The 22475-nt window shown below is 36.2% G+C and overlaps 1 protein-coding gene across 1 annotated transcript in view; it reads right to left on the bottom strand.

Moving 5' to 3' along the window:
- Nucleotides 1–799: 799 nt before the first annotated feature.
- Nucleotides 800–22475, bottom strand: part of LOC129874918 (probable inactive ATP-dependent zinc metalloprotease FTSHI 5, chloroplastic) — a 34859-nt gene continuing 13183 nt past the window's right edge. Inside the window, exons 10-19 of the mRNA XM_055950305.1 lie at nt 21381–21582; nt 20716–20844; nt 17649–17831; nt 13319–13438; nt 11102–11287; nt 10931–11005; nt 10011–10070; nt 4862–4969; nt 3369–3446; nt 800–1292 (exon numbers count right to left, since the gene is read on the bottom strand). Coding sequence (XP_055806280.1) covers nt 1221–1292; nt 3369–3446; nt 4862–4969; nt 10011–10070; nt 10931–11005; nt 11102–11287; nt 13319–13438; nt 17649–17831; nt 20716–20844; nt 21381–21582 — 1213 coding nt within the window. The 3' untranslated portion in view covers nt 800–1220. The remainder of the gene's footprint in view (nt 1293–3368; nt 3447–4861; nt 4970–10010; nt 10071–10930; nt 11006–11101; nt 11288–13318; nt 13439–17648; nt 17832–20715; nt 20845–21380; nt 21583–22475) is intronic.

Raw genomic sequence — 22475 nt, 5'->3', positions numbered from 1 at the left:
GGTTAGTCAAGGTTAATTGAACTTGACTTAGTGTATCGGAAAGTAGCGAAAGTTAAGTAGAGCAGATATGATGAAAATTCCATGTAATTCTCAGGAGTTTACTCAAGGCATCTTTTAGAATTGCATGGAGTTCCCATCATATCTACCTAGCTTTAAGTCATTTTTTTTAAAAAAAAAATCCTTGCACTTAAACGTGTCCTAACAAAGCAAATAAAAATTCAGTGAGACAAAATTAAATCAAATTGAGGACCAAAAAAACAAAGCAATCTTGAGTTAGCAAGGATAAATAAGATGTACCAAACACAAAATTACACTCCATTTTTTCAATACATCCAATATTCAAAATTTATCGACTTAACTAATCTAGATCTGCCTCGAGTCAATCCTACCGTTTAAGTGTAAATAACAAGAACTTCTCCACTTCAAAAGCTTGAGCCCAAAATTTGTGATTAAGAGTAGGATAACCTTATACGTTCGACATAACAGTGCATATCTACATCTACTTGATATATTCACTCAGTTCGGATATATTAATCACTCAGTACAAAAACATCCTTTTATGATTTCTTTTGTGGCGCATAATAATATCTAAACTTACATGTAACATTTCCTACGGGAGTATATACATGTATATGAATCTGGGGGAAGGGGATTCACTATAAATCACTCGAAATAATTTTTTTTTTTTAAAAAAAAATTAACTCGTAGATAATTTTTCTTTTAACAAACCAGATCATTGGAAGAGTTGTATCATAAGTTGTTTAAATCAATATACATGTTACAAGATAGAAGATAGAAGTGAGGCAATTACAAGTCTCATTAGAAAACCAATGATATTTTATCAGCTCAAGTAATTGCGTACAAAGCAAGGAAAAAGAACTTTTACTACTAAATACCAATTTCCTAGAATGAAATTAGCAAAGATAGAAGAAGAAAATATACAATCTCACCCAAGATGAGAAGGAAAAATGGATGCAACCTCTTCTCAGCATGGATCTACTTGTATTACCAATCAATCCAGCTCATACCCCTCTTCACTCTTCTCCAGATCCTCTTCTAACCCCTCATGAAGAAGAAAACGCAAACAGATAAATAAAATACAAAGAAAAGAACTACAGCTTCACATCAATAAGTATGAATGTGCTAAAATAAACAAATCCGATGGGGGAACTACGAGCATGATTTGATAGGCAAAAGATGATACGTGATGTTCCTCCAATTTAATTTCCAGCTGTTAGAAACTCCATTGAAGAAGCTTTTCCATTCTCTTGTAGGAAATTTTCTAGCACAGGCTGCACAGGTAAAAGCTGCATGTAAATTGGCATACAAAAGAGGGGGGTGAATTATAATTTTTAAGCATGCACCTAGCTGAAGTTTCTGAGACATCTAATTTTGTGTATACCAAGCAGTGTTTAAAAAGGCCGGGGCGAGCGCGAGGCGAGGCGTTTTACGCAGCACGGTTCGAGGCGTAACCCCCAAAACATAAGGCGTAAGTATCATGGATCTACGGGCGTATACCTCATGTATCTTCAATTTTATAATTTTATTACCAAGAAAATTAGCAAATGTAAAATTTTCAATCATCTACAAATAAATTCAAATAAATCACCAATAATATAGAAAAAATATTATAAATTATTTGAGAAAGGTAACAACACAAAAAAATGATAATAACCGAGATAATCTTCAAAATGAAATAATCATTCATTTAATCGTTGATCTCCACATCTAGTAGCCCATCACACCCTCAACTAATATTTACACTAATTATTGTTTACATATTTCAAAGAAGGAGAAGGATAAAAAGTGTAAGAGCAATGAGAAAAATGGATAAAGTTGCCTCAGAAAATAGTGCCACGGAATATCTATCCTATCAACTTCAGGCATAATTATCTAAAAGACTATTTATGGTAGTGTCATTTTCTATGAGTAACTTTATTTATATATTTTAGGAAAAGTCACTACAACATGAAAGCATGATAAGCACAAAGTAATCATTATACCAATGATAAAAACATGATTTATAGAAAAAATACTTTAAAAATAATAAAAATCAAATTTAACATCTTTGGAGGGGAGTACGCTTTTACGCCCGGGGCTTACGCTCCAAATTCTAGGGCGTACGCACTATGGATCTACGTCTTTCATTTACACCCCGGAGCATTTTTGGTATGCCCTGCCCCGGGACTCTCCACCAAAACGCCTTTGAAAACACTAATACCAAGCATAGAAAAGCTCTGTACGTTAAGCTTTTCACTGGGTGTAAGCTGAATTCTTGATCAGCTCACAGGTATTAGAGAAATTGTGCCATGAGTTAAAGAGCAGAAAACATATCCATTAACAGACCAAACAATTACAAAATCTTCAGCATGTTTCGGTGCTCAATTGATGTGGCCACTCTCAACCTTCATTCTTTGGCCTAGAAATTTGTAGATGGAACTGTTTACCACAATTTTCTCATGCCCAACTCTACAGGCTCAGAGCTTATCATCCAGCACCAAATAATGTTTTGTTGGTTCCCAATATATCTCAACTAAGATTCTCCCAGCTCCCACACTTGGGGAAGAAACAATGTACATGAATGTAAGTTTACACTGCCGTTTTCTTATATGTTGAAGATAAATGATATACAGAAAAGGGAAGCATAACTGCCAAGTGTCAGGTTAAAGAAGGAATGGTTTTCTAAGCATGGTAATCCAAATTCAAGAAAGAACAAAATTTCAGTTAGGATTAAAAGCCCTGGAGGAACCAGTGAAAGATACTTACCAAACTCTAGAAGCCTTGCACAATAATTATCAAGAATAATTTTTGGCATTATAGGCAGTAACTTAGCATACTGAGTAGAAGATTTGTCTTTTCTCTTTGAAGAAATTTCCCCGAAGGAGTTATGGAAATCCAGCAATATTTGTTGCATGCAGATCAGAAATGTCTTGAAGCTCATTGTATATCACTATCTCTTATTGTGTCAACCTCTGACTTAGGATCCTAAACTAACTAGTATTCCTTTATGTCAACTGTGTCCTCTAGGTGTTATTTCACATCGAAGCAAGCATCTGGATTGCTCTACATACACTATACGATATTTCTTCATTGAACTACTTCTCATGCTTATTTAGTTCATGATAGACGTTGTTAGAAGCTTGTCAGAAATTAACCTAGCATCATTCAACTTTTTCTTCAAGCACGTCTGATGGCGATTTCTCTCATATTTATTTAGAAACTCTAGCCAAGTCCAGGGTTCTCTTTTAGCTTGTAGTTAGGTCAGCCCAAGGTTAACTCAGTGCAACTGTTATCATCTAAGAAATTGAAGGGTAGATGGTAGAATAAACTTCTACATCACTTGTCCCCCGAGGATTGAGATTCAGTACCTCATTGTATGCTTTTGAAAGGAAGAATGGTTCTTTTTCACGCACTCCATCATTATCTGCAATAATTCTCTCCAGATCCTGCAAATTAAAAAAGAGCAATGGCCATTAGGAAAACATAATATAGAAATAGCCAGTAAACAAGAAATGAACACAAACTATGATTCAGTAACACGATATGTTGAGGGTTGGTACTTGGTACAGACACTCAACTGTCATTTTGAAAGACCAGTGGGATAATCCTATCCTAGTGGATGACAAAAAATAAATTCACAAGAAGCTAGTAAAATGGGGAGAGACACAAAATTATGAATAATGTATGAAGATATGTAGAGGACCTGAGGGTTGGTACACAGTAGCATTAAGAAAGTCATAGTGAAAGGGAAAAGTAGCACTCCACTCTCGCATAGCCAATGAAAATGGACGAGAGCTAGAACTCCTACTAAACAATTGAGGAAGTAGTTTATCAGGTAAATGGCTCCCAAGAATTTTTACACAGTACTGAATTTCAATGCAGTAGAAAATTGTTTGGGGAAGTAGCAATTTTCAATGTACTGCACTCTTGCTTGACCAGAGACTTTGTTCAATTTATATTCTAGTATTATTGCATCTCTCTCTGGTAACCATTCCAATGGAACCACTCCATTTTTCAGTGATCGATCAGACCTTCCAGCAGCTTTGTCCTATTGTGTTATTCTTCTGACGACTTCTCCAGCAACTTTTTGGGTTGATGCTCCAGAGACATTTCCTTTACGCTATCCACCAATTCAAACTACACTAACTGCATTACCATACCACTTTTTGGTGACTCCGATTAATTCCCTTCGGTGTGTGCTACAAGAAGCATTTTCTTTAACTATGCAATCACTAGCAATATTTTGGGGTAAAAAATTAGCGCCACTTTTATTTCCGTGATTGTTCACTATTTCGTGAAACTATTTGGGCGACTCGTCAACAATTTGAAGTGGATTAAAGTAAAGAGAATTACTGAAATATTCTATATTTGTACAGAAACATTTTAATTTTATTTTAAGTTTTTGAGAAAGGTAAAGTTTATTTGTATAGAAACATTCTAGTGGTTATATCACAGTCATTTGGAATTCTAAATCAAAGATCCTACCGAAGGATTCCTCTTGTATGTTGTTAACTACCAGTGTCAATAAGAGTTCTCTCCTCTTCTTCTATTTCCAGAGACATTTATCCAAGAATTATATGTATAGGAATTATTAGAAAATGAATTGGAGTCTGGCTTTATTTAATCACTGGGGACTCACTTTGGTGTTGTCATTTGCCAAGGGCAAAGCAAGATCACAAGAATTACAAAAAAAAAACATATTCATGTAAAATAGAATGCCAAAGGAGTGCTATCCCAACCAAAAGTCTCAAACTGTTAAGACCCAGAGGCACCATAAGGAACTTCATTTTGTAAAGGACAAACTTTCAGAATGCAGAATTTGTTTTTGCAATTACAAACACACACTTCTACATCAGCTTACCTTTCTTGTCAAGACTTCATACTTGAGCAGCTCCTCTACAATCTTCTCTAGCACTTGTCGATTTTTCTGAAGCATGCCTTTTGCTTTATCATAAGCCATATAATACATCTGTACCAAAAAATCAAGGCACGATGATTATTGGGTAAGGAAAATACTGCTCTATGATTAGACAAGCAAGCAACATCACTTTTAAGTAACTCTATCAGAAGGTACTTTCTGAATTTCATCAGTATAGGGCATAATTCACCTTCACAAAACATCAGGTTTTAAAAGTTCAACTATCTTATTCAAGAGCAACAAACTTTAAGAATGCTGGTAGCAGATGCTTTACTTTAATTCTGTGTTAGACCAGCAAGGTTTTGATCTATGTTCAACCTGATAAGATCAATCCTTATTCATGCACATGTAAGTCATGTGCCTCCAATTCTGTTAGAATCTTGTAAGTATTCGAGGATTTTGGACACAGTATTTACATCTGCTGGGATCAATAAGCTTGATTTACTTCCTGTAACTATGTATTTTAATTCTCTTCCCTTTCTTAGAACATGTAAATTTAGCTATTTAAACCTCAATAGCTTGAGGGAATAATCAAGAAGTGTTTTTCTCACAGTAACTCTTCCTTGTTCCATTTTCACATGGCACCAGGGCCCTTGTGAGGTATAAGTCATTGTGCATCTTACCGGTGACGCCAGGAAGAAGAAAAAACATCATCACCACGTCATATTCTCCAGCAAATGTCACTGCATCACTTCCCCTGAGGGTTGTACATCAACCAACGCCACTAAGGAGGTTGGAATCCTCCAGCGACGAGATCCCAGAAAGCCCAGCCCCAACAGAGCTTCCAAGCACGTGCATGCACCGGGAAGTCTTTTCGATATTTTCCTGAAAGGTTACCTCAAGTGCAGGCTCTGAGAGATCTTTCGACTACTTGTACTTTCCGACAAGAATCTATCACCTGTGGGTTTTGCCTCCTCAATCTACCTCGACCCATCCACTTACCGTTGCATTCTACCACCGGAGCTCTATTTCAAGAAGGTCAGTCAATTTTCCTGCGAGGTACACTGTTCTGGCAAGATATTTTCTGGTTTTTGGTTACCTCACCCACTGTTTCCAGCACTTGAGATCATAACTAGATAACATTTATTCCCCTGAACTGATATTTTGGAGTTGAAACTCCTTAGATTCATTGAAAATGTTGCTTGGATCAGATGCTTTTGGTTCTAAAACTATGGTTACCAGTAACTCAAACCAAGTGAGTACCACAAAACCATTGGTAGATACTAGATAGTGCAATAATGTAAAGATCACTTAATTAAACTAACTATGGATATTGAAGAGAAGGTTTGAGGAGAAGGAAAAAGATTGCTGCTCAATTGTGTAGCCTCTTATGAAAGTCAAATGAGAAAATATTGATGCTCAATTGTGTATCCTCTTATGGAATTTTATTGATTCTAAATTGATGCCCTTGTTTCATCCATTCTAGGCCTGCTTTTAAGTTTGGGAAAAGGATCATGCTCTACACACAAATGACATCTCTCACTTATATTTTTTGAAACTGGAAACTTATACGTATAAATAGACAAAACAGTACATGGGTTGTACTGAAACCATATTCACAATTTAGATTCTAAGGAAATAGATTTCTCCATACTAAATAGTACCTAGAACATAAACTATATCAACAGAATCCTCTGAATAAATCTGTTTACACCAAAAACAAAAAAGCAGAAGGCAATTCCATTTGATCTTGTGCACTGGATTAGTCAAATCCTCAAAAAACCTGGAATTCCTTTGTTTCCAGATTGTCCACCAAATGCTTGCAGGGACAATTCTCCATCCACTCCTGTCTTCTACCTGGACTCCTGCTTCCTCCCAACTATGTAGAACTTCAGTGATCTTACCAGGCATTATCCAAGATATGCCTCTAATACTAATGAAGTCTCCAAAGCTGCACTGTAATTTTGCGGTGTCGAAATAGATGACTAATGCTTTCTCTCCACAAGGAAAACATTTTGAGCATTGAGTTATATTTCTTCTTGCCAGATTATCCTTAGTAAGGAGAGTCTCTTTTGCTAATAACCAAACAAAGCACGCTAACTTGTGGGGGATTTTGGTCTTCCAAATGTGTTTATAAGGCCATTCTACAATAATCTGAAAGTACCAAACAAGGCAGGCTACCTTGTGGGGGATTTTGGTCTTCCAAATGTGTTTTCAAGGCAATTCTACAATCTGAAAGTTTGCCCGGCTCATCATTTTATAAGCATCCTCACCTTAAATAAGCCAGAGCTATGTCTCTTCCATCTGAGCAAATCAGTCCCCTCTTGAAGACCACTGAAGGATTCCAATGTGTTGTAAAATTCTGTCACCCTCTGTATCTCCCAATCATTTAGCATTTTTCTGAAATTGATATTCCATCCATACTCTCTCCTTATTTCTGCCATGGAATTGTGTTGACGCACACTGAGTTGAACATTTCAGGAAATCTCTCCTGATGACTACCATTCCCTAGCCAGTTGCCTTTCCAAAAAAGAATTTTATTTCCATCATTCACTTTGACGAGTGAGTTGTCCTTCAAAAAAGGCCAGTGAGCCCTGATGGATCTCCATAGACTGACCCCATATGGAATTGTGTTGACGCACACTGAGTTGAATATGTCAGGAAATCTCTCCTGATGACTACCATTCCCTAGCCAGTTGCCTTTCCAAAAAAGAATTTTATTTCCATCATTCACTTTGATGAGTGAGTTGTCCTTCAAAAAAGGCCAGTGAGCCCTGATGGATCTCCATAGACTGACCCCATATGGAGCCTCCCAATTACCAGTATCTGAAGTGAGTAATTGTCCTTGTTGGGACTCAACTCCTTCTATAGTATAAATATTCTCTCCCCCTGTATTTTGAGATACTGACCCTTCTTCCTGTACCGACTTTACTCCCATCGTTGTGATGTCTTTGTTTCCCCCAGCTACTTCAAGAACTACTGTCTCCAAAGAGGTTTGTGCCCTTGCATGCATCGAGTTGTGTTTATAAGAAGAACAAATGTCTGGTTCTTCGAGGAAGGAATCAATTTAAACCTTCTTTGGACTCCCCTTGTATAGCATTAAGAATATAAAGGTCCGCTAAATCAGGCCCAATTACTCTATTTTGTGGCTTCTGACTGGGTCCTGAAATAAAGCCCAATCTTGAGAAAATGGAATTTAATCCTGAACTTGCAAGTCACTTGACTTCTCCACTTTAGAAGCCCCAGTTATATTACAAGTAACGTGACTCTCTCCTGCCAAAGCCTAAATATTAGGGATTTCCGGTACATTTTGTCAGCAGAGTTCAATTTTGTCCAGTGGATATTAGGAGATGATGGAAACATGGTCTCTGTAGGAACTCCAGCGACTTTTCTGGTTGTCATCGATACCATTTCAAACCTGGGTTTTCTCTCTACCCATATCGGTATGAAATATAGAACAACTCTTTCGATGAAAACTTCATTGCGAACTTTCCGACCATCACCGGCAACTAAAGCTCTAGCCCATTTTAGATGGTTCTTGAGCTCCGTGGCTATCCAACCTCCTCAAAGCTCGCCGATTTCATGAAAAACTTTTTGAGACCAAAGGTGAAGAGGGACACCAATGGCCCTGATCCAGGTGGTTGTGTGCTTGGATGAATTTGAAATACAACCAGGAATGGGATTCCACCCTTCCAGATGAAGTCTGGAGTTTTTCACAGACCAAGTTTCTTGCAGAATCTTTTCCGCCATATGTCTATTAGGGAACCCCAAAAGAAGACTCTCCCAGCATTTCAAAAATATTCACTCCAAAAACTGCTTTCCAACTAGTAGACATCCATCTTCTAATGTCTGCCAGCGTGGGTTTTTCCTGGATCTGCTTATCGAAGTGGCCCACTATACATCTGTCAGAAGTCCAATCTCCTTGGGACCAGCTGCGGCCTCAACACTAATACCACCCTTTTTTATGCTCCCCTCAGCCTCTTGGGTTGGTTTTGTTTGCCATTTACAATCTGTTCAGAAGCCTCTCTCACTTTTATAATGTGATTTCTCAGTTGACGAAACCATCGAATCCTATCCTTCTTTCTAATATAAATAGCACAAAATATCCATTCTGTAACTGCTAAGGACAATAATGTAAATGCATAAACATAGTAATTAATAAATAAACACAATTTAGGCTATATTTTTCACTCGTGCCTCTAGGGTTGTAGACCCTAGTAGCTTGAGCAGGTCTATAATAGCCATAAACTTGGTAATCCCCCTATGGATTCAAACATTTGGAAGAGTAGTGATCCACGAAATACCATGACAGTTCTTCGTGATAATCAAGCTGCTCTCCATGTTGCGATGAGTATGCATCGAGGGAACCAAACATATCAAAATCAACTATCATTTTGTTGGAGAAAATAAAACATTGGCCCTAGATTGTAAAACAAAATGACCATCAACAACAACTAAGCCTCAATCCCAAACAAGTTAAGATCGGCTATATGAATCCGCAATAATCATATTTCTCCATTTAATGCATCTTAGGGCAACATTATACAAAATACAATTGTAAAACCAAATAACCAACTGGCAAAACCAAATGATCAACTGACAAAACTATTCAACAAGTCACTTATAAGTCACCAGATTAGCTACATAAGCAACAAGCTTCCTACATACAACAGGCATGCAACCAACAAAGGAAGAGTGTTGTGAGTGAACTGGGTTAAACTTCTACTTAAATAAATGCGCAAATACAATATTGTGACATGAGTGTCCTACATATACATTTATCCAAATACCTGAGCTTAACCTTTGTTTTCACGCATTCTCCAAATCTTTTCGCTTATTTCTTATCAAAAATGTTAAGAAACCTTCCTGATAACACACCCAAGCACACTTAGACTACTATATGTACAGTTTAGCTAAAGTCAAGCCAGATGGTGGGAGCTATAAGAAGAGGCCAAACCACCAAAGGGACAGTTCTTCAGCAACCTTACTCTGGATATTTGGACTTATTACAAAGATTAAGTACCATTTGTGGCCCAAAGTTCCATTTAAGCAAGAAAATTTTGTACATATAATTCTCATATAACAAGAAAATAATGTTTCATATCATCAATCAAAAGGGCCAGAGAGCATTAGTCAATAGGCAACTTCATACCTTTTCCACTTTTGCAGCCATCTCATATTCAAAATGGTTTCCCATACTCAAAGTCGTGACCTATTCAGATCAGCAACATGGAAAAGAAGACGATAAGACAAAAATATATCAATGAAAAAAAGCAAATTAGTCGCACACCAAGATATACAATGACAGTCAGTTACTTTATTTGACAAATGTTTGTACAAGCACACATATATATAAGAACTAAGTGTGAAACAACAACATTCGGTTCCCATTACCATGTGCAAATTTTTTAGGCAAGATACTTCCATGGCAGAGATGTGGTTCACTCATTAACATCAAGGTGAATAATTTTCTAGTTTGGTTCCACCCCTAACTGTTTGCAGCCAAGGTCATCATAGCAAACAACTTGATGTGGTTCGCAAGGTGACTTGTAAAATTTCATTAATATATCTAGGGAAAGAGAAATGGTTCACGAAAACTATGACATATCTAGCTATAGTGAAGATACAAAGGGGCAGTGTTACCAAAAGCAAAAATCACAATAAAGTTCCAAGGTCCATTGGGGCTTTAAACGCAAACAAAGTATGAGCTTAAATGAAAAAAGGCACAAATGGAGAAAAACACAAATATATATGCTTAGTCCAAGACTAAATTATAATCATGAATGACAAATATATGAACCAAAGAAATTGAAAAATAAAATTACGATAAAGTAAAATATCAATTGTTTAGTGTTGCCTCTTCAAACGAGGCTCATCGGCAAGGAAAAGTATGCCTTAGAACCTTGATGATGACACTGAAGTGCACATTAAGCGAGGCCAAGTGCTCAACACGTTTTGAGCCTTGCTTCATGGCTTAAGGGCGCTTTAAGCGCACCTTTGACAACAATGCAAAGGGTAAATATATTTGAATGAAATAAACGATCACGTGGCCGGGAAAATAAAGGTAGATACCGAATTGCCATGATGGTAAACTGTAGGACTATCATCAGGGCCCCAACCATATTGAATCACCATCCTTGTAGCTATCTGTCAAAAAATACAATGAATTATTAGGTCCCAATATCCACAGCAGCGTACATGAGAGAATTATAGTTCAAGAGGGCCAGAAGAGTCTTGTACAACCTCTTCAGCCTGCTTCAGCTCTGAAGAAGAAAGAATGTTTTCTTCACCAAATGGAAGTAATAGTTGGGCCGCAACATAAGAACCAAAGCAAAAAACTAGTCTCTTTTCCAGATATGATCTTGATTCAACATTCCCACTGATAGAACCTTCATTTTTAGCTTTGGTGATCTTTGTACACCCAATTCCCTGAAATCAGCAGGAACTTTGTAAAAGTCAACATCTTCCAGGACACACCAACCACAGAATCCAATGAAGCAATATTACATGGATTTAGGTATGATTGTTAGTTGTATGCACACCTACGAGATATCACCAAAAAGTATAGGGTAAAATCCCTAAGGAGTTAGTGGGAGTGTCAACTTAAAACTCACCAAACCTTATGGCAGACTGATCAAACCACAAGGGCAGAAAAGGAGATTTGTTACTTGAAAAGCTGCAGGAGGATAATGCGAATAAATCAACCCCCAAGAGAGGGTTTCAGTACTGAATATGCTCTCACAAGGGCAAAAAGAACGTACATAAACGCTACGCTCACAATTTACATTCATCAACTCTCACTGTATAAAGCTTCTCATTACATGTAAAATGGGTAAAATGAAAAGTTTAAAGTTAAATTGTTACCAAATATAGAAATATGTCATTTTTCTTGAAACGGACTTATAAGGAAAGTGTCACCTAAGTTGAAATGGACGGAGTAATAAAAAGGAAAGAGTGTGACGTATAATGGGGCAGAGGGACAGTGATCTTCTTACATCCAAGTGCTTGATATAGTTAGAATTTCATACATATCCTAGAATATTCTAGGATCTTGTAAATATAGCATAGCTTGATTTATGAACTTCAAAACGCTCCCAGGGTCCTTTCCCGAGGTTCACATCTCAGGTCCCTTCTGGGCCTCTAGAGTCCATATTCCGGTGATATTCGATCACCAGAATCCACCATTTCTTCCCTTTTCTTCAGCAACATTTTCCTCTCTTCAGTCATGGGAGATGACATCATTTACTTTGCGGTAGGCTTATCGTACGACATTACAAGGAAGATTTCTAGAGAAGAAACATGAAACGATTGGGTTGAAAGAGGTTGCAATATGATGACAAGGACAAGGTTCAGCCAGAAGACAATCATGTCCTCAAGGAGGCTTCGAAAACCCAGGGGAATTCTGTCAGGAGGTGGAAGTTCATGACCATTTTTCAGCATTCTTTTGTTCGAGGAACTTCAAGAAATTTGGTAGATACATTAGCATCATTAATATTTAAGGAAGAGGAAAGCAATAATAATCAAATTCTTGAGTGGACACTCAATTCAGGATGGTTTGGATATTTCATCCAAAATAACGAACTTCATTAATGTTAAGGCAAAAGAGGGAAGTTACATTATCACATCGAAATACAGAAGAGGGATTGTTATTATGCAGACACTGTCAGGAACAATAAATGGGTTACAAGAGAAATGAATGTTGCTAGATTTAATTCCATTCACGAAGTAAAATGGAATTGTTCAGTATCTTTACTTTTTTGGCGTAAACAATTATGTATAGTGTATGTAGATCAAATTGTAGACATGATAGGAAATTTGTAATTTTTGTGATGAATTTTGAAGGTGGCCAGCATATCCTAATGCTGAATTCAAACTTACCAATTCTCAAAAAATAATGTCCGTAATCACCACAAACCACCACTACACACCCACTACCGTCGGTCACCACCATCACCACCAACCATCTCAGCAATCAAACTACCACCACCAACTTTCACCATGACCGTTAGCCACTACCAGCAACCACCTCTAACAACACAACCACCTCCACCACAACGCTAGCAGTCCTGTCGGACAATTACTACCACCAACAACCACCACCTGAAAACCTAATATTTTGTGGATATAATATCGAAATTATTTTATTTGAAATTTATATTTATTAACTTTTTAATAAAAATAAATTATAAACATTTAATATTGAGAAGACATAGTCTTAATTATTTAGTATTCAAATCTAAAAAACATCTTAATATTTAAATGTATATTCAGATTCAGACATCCTAATCTTGATAAAAAGAAAGTCGCCTGTGTCTGTAGAACCATCACTTCTCTCGTAGATTAATAACATCGGCTCAATAAGTTTCTCTTGTATTCTCTTTTAAGGGGAAAAATAAAGATATCGCTACAATCACACTTATCATAACAAACAGCTTCTAATGAAAAAACCGAATACAGTACCTCCCAAGAGAAAGGCTCAAGCCACAGATTATCCACAATATCAAAATTTGGTAGAAGAAGAGCAATTAAACTCCGACCTGCAGCCCAAACAGCATGTGGGAACTTTGTTTCCATTGTCCACTACAAAAAAGATTAAATGAACAGTCAATTCATGTTGTGTCATACATGAAGAGACAATAAAGATGTTTTCAGTATAGGCAGTTCTAAATGACTATTAGCTAAAGATAACTCCGCTTTGGAAATTCTAAATCTAGTTACTTTTGAGAACAAAGTTGCTGAACTACTACTACTAACAACAAGACTGAATATTTCACTTGAACTCCCTGGCGCTTGAAATGCTTTTATTGATGAGAAGAGCAAATTCTTGATGTTGTTTTAATTGCTAATGAACTAACTAATTCGAGAGAATTGAATGGAAGTGCTGCTGTGCTGGTGCTATTATGCTGGCTAGACTTGGAAATAAAGGTATGATTAAACCGATGGAGTTCACTGATTGAAAGATGGATTCCACAAAAAATGGAGAAGCTGGATTAGTACTGCATATCTATTGTCAGATTTTCAATCCTCCTACTAGATATCTTTGAAAGATCTAGGGGTTTTAGTAGTGATGGCCTACTATCATTTATGTCTCCCTCTATGATGGAGGCAGACTGCTAGATAAAGCAGCAGAGGGTGGATATCTGAAGGGGCTCCAACCAGAATATGGACAAGGCTAGCAATAGCTCACCTCCTCAAATATGAAACCTTACTTTTTGTGTGATACTGTTGAAAATGAACAGATAGAGTGTATGACAAGCAGTCTTGAGGCTGGTTAATCTAAAAGGATTGACATCATCCAAGTGCGAAAGCACAGTTTATCAATTGATTAAGCATATCCAACACGTTTAATCTGAATTAACCCATCTATTTTGTTCTTCCTGTTGGTGTTGCCTCAAAGATGTTTAGGCTTGAAATCCATTACTTCATAAATTTAAGAACAAATGGATTCCTGGCAGAAAAAAATTATTAGTCCAATGGAGGTAAAACAGTTACTATTTTACAAGCACCTTATCTGGTTTACTACCTACTGCATGTCCCTTTCTGGATTCTTGCCTCACTGGCAAAAAAATTAATCAGCACTAAAATTTCAGAAGTGATGGAACCTAGGGGTTTGTTTGGAAAGTCACCTGCTAATTGAAACTAATGTAATTACTAAGGTAGTATTTACACATTATAGTAATTACGATGACCTGTTTGATCTTCATAATGTAAATACAGTGCAACTACGAGCGTATTGTTTGGTTGCACAAGTGTAATTACATAGTTAAATTAAATTTTGAAATAAAAGTTAATTAAAAAGATTAGAAGTTAACATTTGACAAAATTGTGCCTTTATAAATAATATTAAATTAAGTATTTAAGATACATTTATTTCTTGAAAATATATTAATAAATAAATATATATTTGTAACTAATATCGTAAAATAATTGATGTATAAAGTAACAATATTTAATTTAATTAATTATAAAAGCTAAAAGTACATTATTTATTTAATCGTTATTTGTTATTGGTATTTATTTATTTGTATTTATTTGTTATCTATTCATTATTTGTTTGTTGTTTTTCTCATAAAACTTTTAATTTCCTATTCTTATCTAACATTTTTTTTTGTATGCATTTATGCTTTTACTGAGCCGAGGGTCTCCAGGAAACAGCCATCCTACCTTGGTAGGAGTAAGGTCTGCGTACATTCTACCCTCCCCAGACCCCATGTTGTGGGATTTCACTGGGTTGTTGTTGTTGTTGTTGTTGTTATAAAAGCTAAAAGTACACATTTTATTATAACATCATGAAATGCAGATTTGACAAAAAATATATTTATAAATATAAAGCCATAAAATTATTTATATGTTTGAAAAAAAAAATCTATCAATTCTGACTAAAAATGAATGACATCCAATATAAAATAACAAGTCAATACTGCTAAAGCAAATAAATTGGAACAAAAAAATATAGCATAAATTCAAAAAAAAAAAAATTAAATAATACTCTAATATCAACTCCAACATAACTTAAGAAAATATTCAAAATAAAAGGGAAACATAAGTCTATAATCTCATACAATAATGAAATTCTACTTTAATTCAAACATTAGAATAATAACGGAGTTATGCTAAATGAAGAAAATAAAAATTACGAGCAATTACATTGAACCACAAAAAGTAAAGGTTGGGAAATGAGAATAAAGAAAATGAAAGATACATAAAGAAAAATGAAAAAAAAATCAAGATGTTAAAAAAAAATAATAGAAATAAATAATAAATTAAAAAAGAGAGAAATTAAAAAGTAATCTTGCAATTACTTGAATTACACCCAATCCTCAACCCCACTTGAGAATTGGAGAAACTTGGTAATTACTTGGTCAAACAGACATGTCAAACTTAGAAATTACATCCAATTACACCCAATTCCAATTCCCTTGTGGCTTTCCAAACATGCCCCAGAGGTTCAACAGGGAACCATTTGGGTGCTTTCGAGGTGATCAACTTAGAAGGCTAAGATAATTTCTCAAATCTTTCTAAGTTTTTCTATTCAGTATTATCCCCTGCAAAGTGCATACGGAATTCATCAACAAGTGATGCCAAGCAGTGTTCAACAATCTTTTTTTGATAGTCATAATTCTATTGATGTTATGGAGAAACCCTGGTTTTCAAAAAAATAGAGGACCTAAAGGCAAAAAGACTTAATAGGTTTTTGAAGGAAAAGAGAATTCTGCATTTCTTAATGAGATAACTGATATTTATACATATTTTGGAGCACAGACGATATTCCATCAAATAGAGATGATTCACTAGCTTTAATAGAGCTTTGATTAAATCACCTGTGAAAAAGAGCGTATTTTCTTTTTAAAACTGGTAACTAACAAAAAAAAAGAGGGTCTTTTGATGTTCATAGATGAACAAGACAAGGAGCCCGTTTGGATTGGCTTTAAGTTGGTTAAAACCAGCTTAAAGCCCCTTTTTAGCTTTTGGACGTGTTTGCCTAATGCTGACTTTAAGCCATAAAGTTCTTAAAGTCAGTCAAAAATGAAAAGTTAGGATTCCTAACTTTTTTTTTCAAAGTGCTTAAAGTCATTTTCTTTGACCATGAAAATTACTTTTATATCCCTTATATTTTAACTAAATTCCCAAACTACCTTTTTTTATTGTTTTAACCCTAAAATTCACATCATAAGCACTTTTATCCAAACACTCAACTGCTTATTTATAAAAATAACTTTCAGCACTTCAAAGTTCTAAAATCACTTCATACATAAAAGTTACTTTTTTTAAGCCAATCCAAACGGGCTCAAGATCATGTGCATCATAAAAAGCAGAAATTGACAATCTTGTAATACAAGGGTGGAGAGTTCTCAAAGCCACATGTACCAGCACAGGAAACTCAGTTGAATCGCTTTTTGGATAGTGCTGGCTGCAGCAAAACAGCTGATCATGTTGGAAAGTGAAGGGAGTGGCAACCAAGGGGGAAGCAGTAGGAAAATAGCCCCACATGTACTCATGCATGGGAATTAAGGAGCAATTGTAATACTTTTCCCTCCACCTTTCAAAAATTTGCTCTACCTTCCCTTGTTTATTCTAATTATCATTGATTTCCCATTATAATGTGGCCTTGTACAGACGATTCACTACAATTTATGCATATGCTCATCATCATAGGCTTCTCTACTTGTTACATTCTAATCATCAGCTTACGTGATTAGAAGGAAACTGGGAACCCTACAAAAATAATTCCAGGAGAAATGCACTAATGATCTAGAAAAGACAAAGATAATGACAGAAAAAGTTGTGCTATTATGATCAAGAGAAAGGTTTAATTTTTGTTTCATTTCCTAGTACATGAAGAGGAATGATCATCCCTCAAACAAAAATTATATGATCTAAAACATGCTACTCCCTCCGTTTTAATTTGTTTGACCTACTTTTCTTTTTAGTCCGTTTCAAAAAGAATGACCCTTTCCTTTTTTTTAGCAACTCTTTAATTTCAATTTTCCATATTGCATGTTTAATACCACAAGATTAAAGGACAATTTGGTACATTTGACATATCTTTAATTTTAAACCACAAGATTCAAAAGTCTTCTTTACTTTCTTAATCTTTGTGTCAAGTCAAAATAGGCCAAACAAATTGAAATGGAGGGAGTATTACACATGAACCAAAAGGCAATAAACAGGAAGTCTAGGTATAGCTTTACTACTACGTGGGTCAAGGAAATACAGTAGCATACAGGATGTCTAATCATTCAACAAATAATGCATACTGACAAAGGAAATCAAAAATGGGAATGCTTACATCAAGAGGAGGATTTAGCAATTCAATTCCGTTGCTTATTTGACCATAAGGCTCCATTAGATCAACAACACTTTCTAAATCCTCTTTTGTCAATGTCAATCCAAGATGATTCACCAGCATTCTACTAAATTGCTTTACAGCTTTGGTCTTCCTTAACCATTTCGGGACGAGGCTGCTGAATGTCTGTGGAACAGCAAACCAATAATCCAGTTGAGAAAAATGGCTAGTTCGTTTTGTATGCAGAAACTTAGCAGTGAAGTTTAAACATTGAGATATGTTATGGAGTATGTACATAACAATAGAAGAAAACAAATGTGTTGAAAATCAGCCCAAGGTAGCTGAACATGGTAAAACTCTGTCTTACAAAGAAACTTCATCAACTTTACCTTCTAAATCCTTTGCAAATATCTCAATGTGTCAGTGTCTTGATTTCATCATCATAAGATTGGTTTTAAGAGATCCGGGAATTGTTTAAAAAAATGATCGGTAATTAAGAGATTTGTTTCCATGAAGGTCAGGACTTAAATGTATATCATCACTAGAATGTTGATGTCATAGATGACACATTGATTTTCTGTTGTGCTGAAAGATCACAAGTGATACAGCTTTAATCTAAATTGTTTATTTTTTAAGCTATTTCAGGTTTACACATGAATATATTTAAGAGCACTACCTACCCAGTTAACGAAGTTATAAACCTGGAGGAGCTGGCTGATATCATGGGCTGTAACATTGGCTCATTTCCTTCCACATACTGTCTTCCCCTCTGGGTGCTCAGTACAAATCCACTGAAAGTTGGACTGGGATTATTGAAAAGTTTGAGAAGAGGTTGGCACCATGGCAAATGCAATATCTCTCCTTTGGTGGCAGAGTAACACTCATCAATAGTGTTCTAGACAGCTTACCTACTTATTACATGGCCCAGTTCCCAATGCCAACTGAGGTTATAGAACAGATTGACAAGATAAGAAGGAACTTCCCCTGGGAAGACAACAGGGAGGAACACAAATTTCATCTCATCAAATGGGAGAAGGTCACACAACCAAAATACCAAGGAGGTCTTGCCATAAAGAACCCTTCCTCTGGGAAGACAACAGGGAGGAACACAAATTTCATCTCATCAAATGGGAGAAGGTCACACAACCAAAATACCAAGGACGTCTTGCCATAAAGAACCTTGCAGCCCACAACAAAAGTCTGATGATGAAGTGGCTTTGGAGATAAAACTTGGGAGAGGCAGGGCCTTGGAAAGATGTTATCATAGCTAAGCATGGAAGGCTGAATCAATGGTGCACAGATATTACAACACGTCCTTACGAAATGGGGCTGTGGAAGGGTATAAGGATGTTGTGGGACACATTTGATCAGAATGCTTACTTTTGAGCAATGGTTCACCCCTAAAATTTTGGGCAGACAAATGGCTTGGCAATAACACTCTTCACGAGGATTTCCCAAATCTGTTCAGAATTACTCAAGATCCCAATTCTGTTATTGCTGCAAATAGAGAAGGGACCAACTGAGACCTGATATTTAGAAGAAATATGCACGATTGGGAAGAGACTTATCTGGTAGATCTTTTTGCTAGAATATAACGTTGTCACATTAATCCCCAGGAAGTTGATAAGTTCAAATGGGGACATCAAAAAGGAGTTTATACAGTCAAGAAAGGGTACCAACAGTTGTGCTCTGGGAACCCCATGATAGATAACTGGCCGCCCCAGAAAATCATTTGGAGGACCAAGCTACCTCCTAAGGTTGCTTGTTTTACCTGGACACCTCTATATGAGGCATGTCTCACCCAAGACAACATAAAGAAAAGGAAAATCCAGCTCCCAAACAGATGCTATATGTGCAAAAAGAGGTTGAAACCCCCAGAGTCCAGACACCTTCTTCTTCATTGTGAGGTGGCCTCATAATTATAGAGCATGTTTTTTTGTCTCACTGGCCTCAATTGGACCACCCCCTCACAGTTTAGGATGCTTATGAGAGTTGGAGCCTATGGAAAGTTGACAAAGCCATCAAGAAGACGTGCTTGTATTTTTTGGTGTATTTGGTTAGAGAGGCATAGGAGATGTTCGATGGAGATTCAACTGCTTTAGGCATTTTGAAGGCTAGGTGTACTGCGAATTTGTTTAGTTGCTGCAGAACAACTTCAGGACTTTATTAACTCACTAGTTCTAGCTTAAATAGTTTGTATACTTAGCCAGAGATTTTTTGTAAGCTCAAATGCCATATCTTGTAATTCTTGCATCTTCTTGATGTTGTTACTAATACCACTTACTTTATCAAAAAAACTAATGATGTCATAGATGTGCCCTTTGATCATGTTCTCAAAATTCTCAGAATCTACAAATTAATGTTCAGTATAGGAAAGAGCAACTAGATCCATGTTCATCTCACTTTCTCCCTTTTCTATTTCTTGTAGTAAACTCATGAATAGAACCTTTTCTTGTTCGCCTTTAAGTGTGAGCTTACCAGCTTGCAACATATTGTCATGAGACTACTAGGCAGCTGTAGCCAATTCTACTGACAGGCTTTATAGCTTCGATAAGTGAGAATGGTTCTAACACAACCTTCATAGACACCATCAGATATTCATTTCAAGATGTAAAAAGCCCAATTATTCTCCACACTTTTAAAATAATTACTCACTGGAGATAATGTGTCTACAAGAAGTTCAAGCCCCACTATATTTGCAGCATTCTTCAAAGTATGTGCAAAAAGTTGAGCTACTCACGAAAGTGAACAACGGATAACAGTGCAGTTGAAGAAAGCATCTCACATTATGGGGAGTGAACATTGAAACAAAAAGTGAGGCTTGTCTTAACGAAATGCATGTTAGCTCTCACAGATTATTTATTGATACTGTTAGCTGCCTCATATTAGAAATTTCTTTCACTATGTGCTCTTCTTATTTCAAGTTAAAGTATATTTACTTCCTCGAAATGGAAAATAATGTTCTCTCTTCTTTTTGACCCCTTCACATTCAAATGATAGCTTAATTATCTGAAAGGAGCTTGAAGTACATGCTGATACAGTGTAGTATTTTAGCATCGGCAGTAATTACCGCAAACCAGCTGCAGTAGGTCATAAGCTCATCTATGTCCAGGAATTTGCTTCTAAAGGCACTACCTTCCAAGGCCACAGGCACAAGTTTTAGTTCACTTGGACGCAAAAGAGTTGTTTTCTCTGCAACCTGTTAGGCAAAAGTAGCAGTTTTAAAAAAAGATCAGTACTAAATTTGACAAAGCTCTTCTGTGCTGCATTTAACATATAACAACAATCACTTCTAAACCAGTTGAAAACAGAAGAAGAAAGCAAAGAATAATCAACATAAGATTTGCAAAGAAACACTAACTTGTGACCCTGTAATATGTAATAAAAATCACGAAGAACTACCAATATAGGTTTAAATTGTTGCTGCTGAGACACTTTCACAAAATCTTAAATCATTTCTACTTCAGGTAATCAGGAATCCAAGTCAAGTGAACTTAATATACATGAGAAATTAAGCATCCCCATGCATGATCTAGGTTGATTCTCTATCCCCATAAGATCAAGAAACTTCTCAAATTAGAATGGTGCTGTTTAAGAACTGCTTTTAGAGTTAAGTAGCCTGAGCTTCTCTTCAGTTCAAAAAACTTGAAGGGCCTATATGATCCTCTGACGAAAATGAGAACTGGTGAGCTCAAGAAGAGTTGAGTCTGCAGATGAGAGACCAAATAAGCGCACCTTTCTCCAATCTACAAAATCTATAAGCTCTTCATCCATAGTTCCTTTTGCAGCTATCCTAAGTATCTTCTCTCTTTCAGCTTGAGTAGGCCGCTGAAGACGGAATATCCTATCCATACGACCAGGACGCTGCAAGGCCTCATCGATTTGCTTGAGATTTCTAGTAGTAGCCATCAAGACCACCCCATCCTGTTTTTCAAAACTGCAACATAAGATGGTTCAAGAGAATAGTAAGAAACTAAACATGAAGATGCAATTATTTCAGTCAAGGTAGCTTATACTATGACCAATTACAAGTAACAAGACCCAAATTATGTCCTAGTTACAGTTTATAATATGTGAAAATTAGGATCCGAAAATGGAATAAGGAATCCGAAGTGGGTTCGGTCGGGATGGTCCTGTCGAAGAACTTGATTCATATCATTTAGAAGAACAAGATCCAGCACAAAACGGATGCCCTTGCTTGCAACATAAATGTTTTGGATATATTATCTAAAAACTATTATCCCCTCCATCCAAATTTAGGGTATTTGACTAGGCACGAGCTTAAGAAAGAAAGGAAGACTTTTAACATTTCTAGTCTAAAACAAGCCATAGATACTTTTGTGGTTATATATTTTCTCATTGAGGATAAATGAGAACTTTAAAGTCAACTTGTTTCTAAATAAGGAAGAATGACATGCTTTTTGGAACAGACTAAAAAGGAAACTATGACACATAGATCGGGGCAAAGGAGTACTACAACAAAGGGGAGATCAAAATTTATATGTCCTAAGGAAAACCAAGTGTGACAAGTTTATTTCCTGCTGGTATAAGCAAATTTCCATTCCTTAAATCATAAGTGAGACCACAATCATAAGTGACACCACTTGCAGGCCTGCCAGTTTTGCAGATACTTGAATAATGTTTTCACCAAAATACAGATCCTCTGAGCACCAACTAGGCCATGAAGTTACTACTATATGAGTATTGATTAGCCTGATTTTTCTAATATAAACTAAATTAATCTTCCATCTTCCAGAAAGATTGATTTTGAATACCTGAAGAAATCCATCCATTTGAAAGTACTGTTTCAGATAGTACACTTTCTAAGAC

Source organism: Solanum dulcamara, chromosome 11 (genome assembly GCF_947179165.1).
Source record: "Solanum dulcamara chromosome 11, daSolDulc1.2, whole genome shotgun sequence".
NCBI lineage: Eukaryota > Viridiplantae > Streptophyta > Magnoliopsida > Solanales > Solanaceae > Solanum > Solanum dulcamara.
The sequence above is the reverse complement of the archived record's forward strand: the minus strand, read 5'-3'. Positions and strand labels throughout refer to the sequence as shown.